Source organism: Austrofundulus limnaeus, unplaced genomic scaffold (genome assembly GCF_001266775.1).
Source record: "Austrofundulus limnaeus strain Quisiro unplaced genomic scaffold, Austrofundulus_limnaeus-1.0 Scaffold689, whole genome shotgun sequence".
NCBI classification, from domain to species: Eukaryota; Metazoa; Chordata; class Actinopteri; order Cyprinodontiformes; family Rivulidae; genus Austrofundulus; species Austrofundulus limnaeus.
The window spans coordinates 169,456-171,399 of NW_013953091.1; the positions used below are offsets into that span (position 1 = coordinate 169,456).

The window sequence follows — 1,944 nt, forward strand, 5'->3', positions numbered from 1 at the left end:
ATATTAAAGCAGAGCTGAAAAATGTACCATATTTTACTTGTTGGTTATCATGGTTACATTTTTAGAACAAGCTTTTGAACAAGGTTTGGTCATGCTTTATTCAGCTCAGCAAGACTTTTGACCTGTTTTAAAACCTGGAGGGATAGATCTTTTTAATCTGCTGAACACACTAAGGTTTAATTCCTTTAAAAATAGTAAAACATTTTATTTAAACTGGCTTTAAGATGGTTGTTTGATTCTATATCTATTTTTATTGGATTTGTACAATTTTTTAAACATTTTTATCATTTATTTTACTCTGAAAATGACTACAATACATTTTTTAAAACTTAGGCTACAAACTATTTAATTCCTGAGAGTGTGCAGCTGTTTTAAACAGCTGAGCTGCGTAAAGCCAAATGCGTAATTTGGACTCACCGTTACGCGCAGCCTCAGCCAGGACCCTCCCGCCGTGCCTGGCCTGGTTTGTATCTTCATCATCTGCTTGATCCTGGCTCTGAGGGTCTGGCTGAAAACTGCCCGACTCTGTGGCGTCGTTCTGAACAGCTGAGCTGCTCTCGCGCAGCAGCAGCAGCAGCATCAGGAGCGCGAGGAGCTGGAGTCCGCTGGCCATGATTACGCGTTAAAACGTTCCGCTTGATAAATCAGTCATCCGCCCCGCTCGTGCTTTACATATTGTTCACCTGGTGAAGTGAGGAGTCCGTAACATTTGAGGAGCGTGTGGGACACGCCCACTTGCAGTGGTGCGTGTGCGTCCATCCTGAGCCATGTGTCCATCCTGAGCCATATCATCCTGAGCATCCCGCGCTTTTTTCTTTTCTTTATTTTTATGTTTGTCATAAACATAAAATGCGCCATGTGTGTGTGTGTGAAGAGAAACTAGACTCACATTTTTTACAAGATATAGTACAGTTTGTGCGTAAATTGTCAATGCTCATATAACAAATGTGTTGTGTAACAGAGGTAGAGGACAGTCTGATAATCACAAATAATGGACAGTTTGTGGACAGAAGTTGTAAAAGCACGTTACAAACTCAAACTATAAAAACCTGGAAAAATAAATATTTTTGTGGTGACTCAAACTTTTCCCCTTCAACCTCACAAATTTTATAGTTTTCTTTTGAGAAAAAGCCTGTGTGTAAAACAAGGTTTACTGTGTAAAACAATTAGAAAATGGGTGAATTTCTCCCTAACTGTAAAAGGTGGAGCTACAAGGTGGCCATTAACTTTGGTTAGTTTTTTTTTTGTTAGGTTTAATCTTTTTTGTTTTTTACAAGATTAAGAAATATCAGAACATCAACTCCAAAAAACAAAACAAAAAAACAAAACAAAAAAAAAAAAAAAAAAAAAAAAAAACACGTCGCCTACCGGTATATGTAAGTATGCAGGGGCGGAGCCAGGGGGTGGCCATGGCCACCGCAGACAAATCTTTGGCCACCCACTGTACACACCCCTTCCACAGTGAAACAGCCTTTAGGGGTGTAATAATCCTCCTGAACAGTTGGTGGCAGTGTTTAACAGTTTGAAACATCATCAAACTCTATCACTGAAGAAGAGTAATGACAAGAAAGTGATGTTTTTTGGATAGACCAGGGGTGGGCAATCCTGGTCCTCGAGGGCCGCAGCCCTACAGGTTTTATGTTTTCCCTGCTCCAACACACCTGATTCAGACATTGAATTACGAAGTTCTGCAGTATGGAGGTCTGACACTGACATAACTAGAAAAAAAAGCAGAAATATATAAATGGACCAATAAATAAATTCAATTAAAAATGTGCCAATTTAATTAAAAAGGAGAGCTTTATCTCATGTTTTATAATTTAATTGACCTTCATATTTATTTTTCCAACTTATTTCCTACTAATAATATATTTTTGCACATAATTTACATTCTGCTATTTTTAATGTTTTTACTGTTTTTCAATACATAATTATATATAATAT

At 37.7% G+C, this 1,944-nt stretch overlaps 1 protein-coding gene across 1 annotated transcript in view; it reads right to left on the reverse strand.

Annotated features, from left to right (window-relative positions):
* Positions 1-651, reverse strand: part of LOC106531893 (sclerostin domain-containing protein 1) — a 2,886-nt gene extending 2,235 nt beyond the window's left edge. The window contains exon 1 of the mRNA XM_014027835.1: positions 418-651. Within this exon, the coding sequence (XP_013883289.1) occupies positions 418-613 (196 nt within the window). The 5' untranslated portion in view covers positions 614-651. The remainder of the gene's footprint in view (positions 1-417) is intronic.
* Between the last annotated feature and the right edge of the window lie 1,293 nt (positions 652-1,944).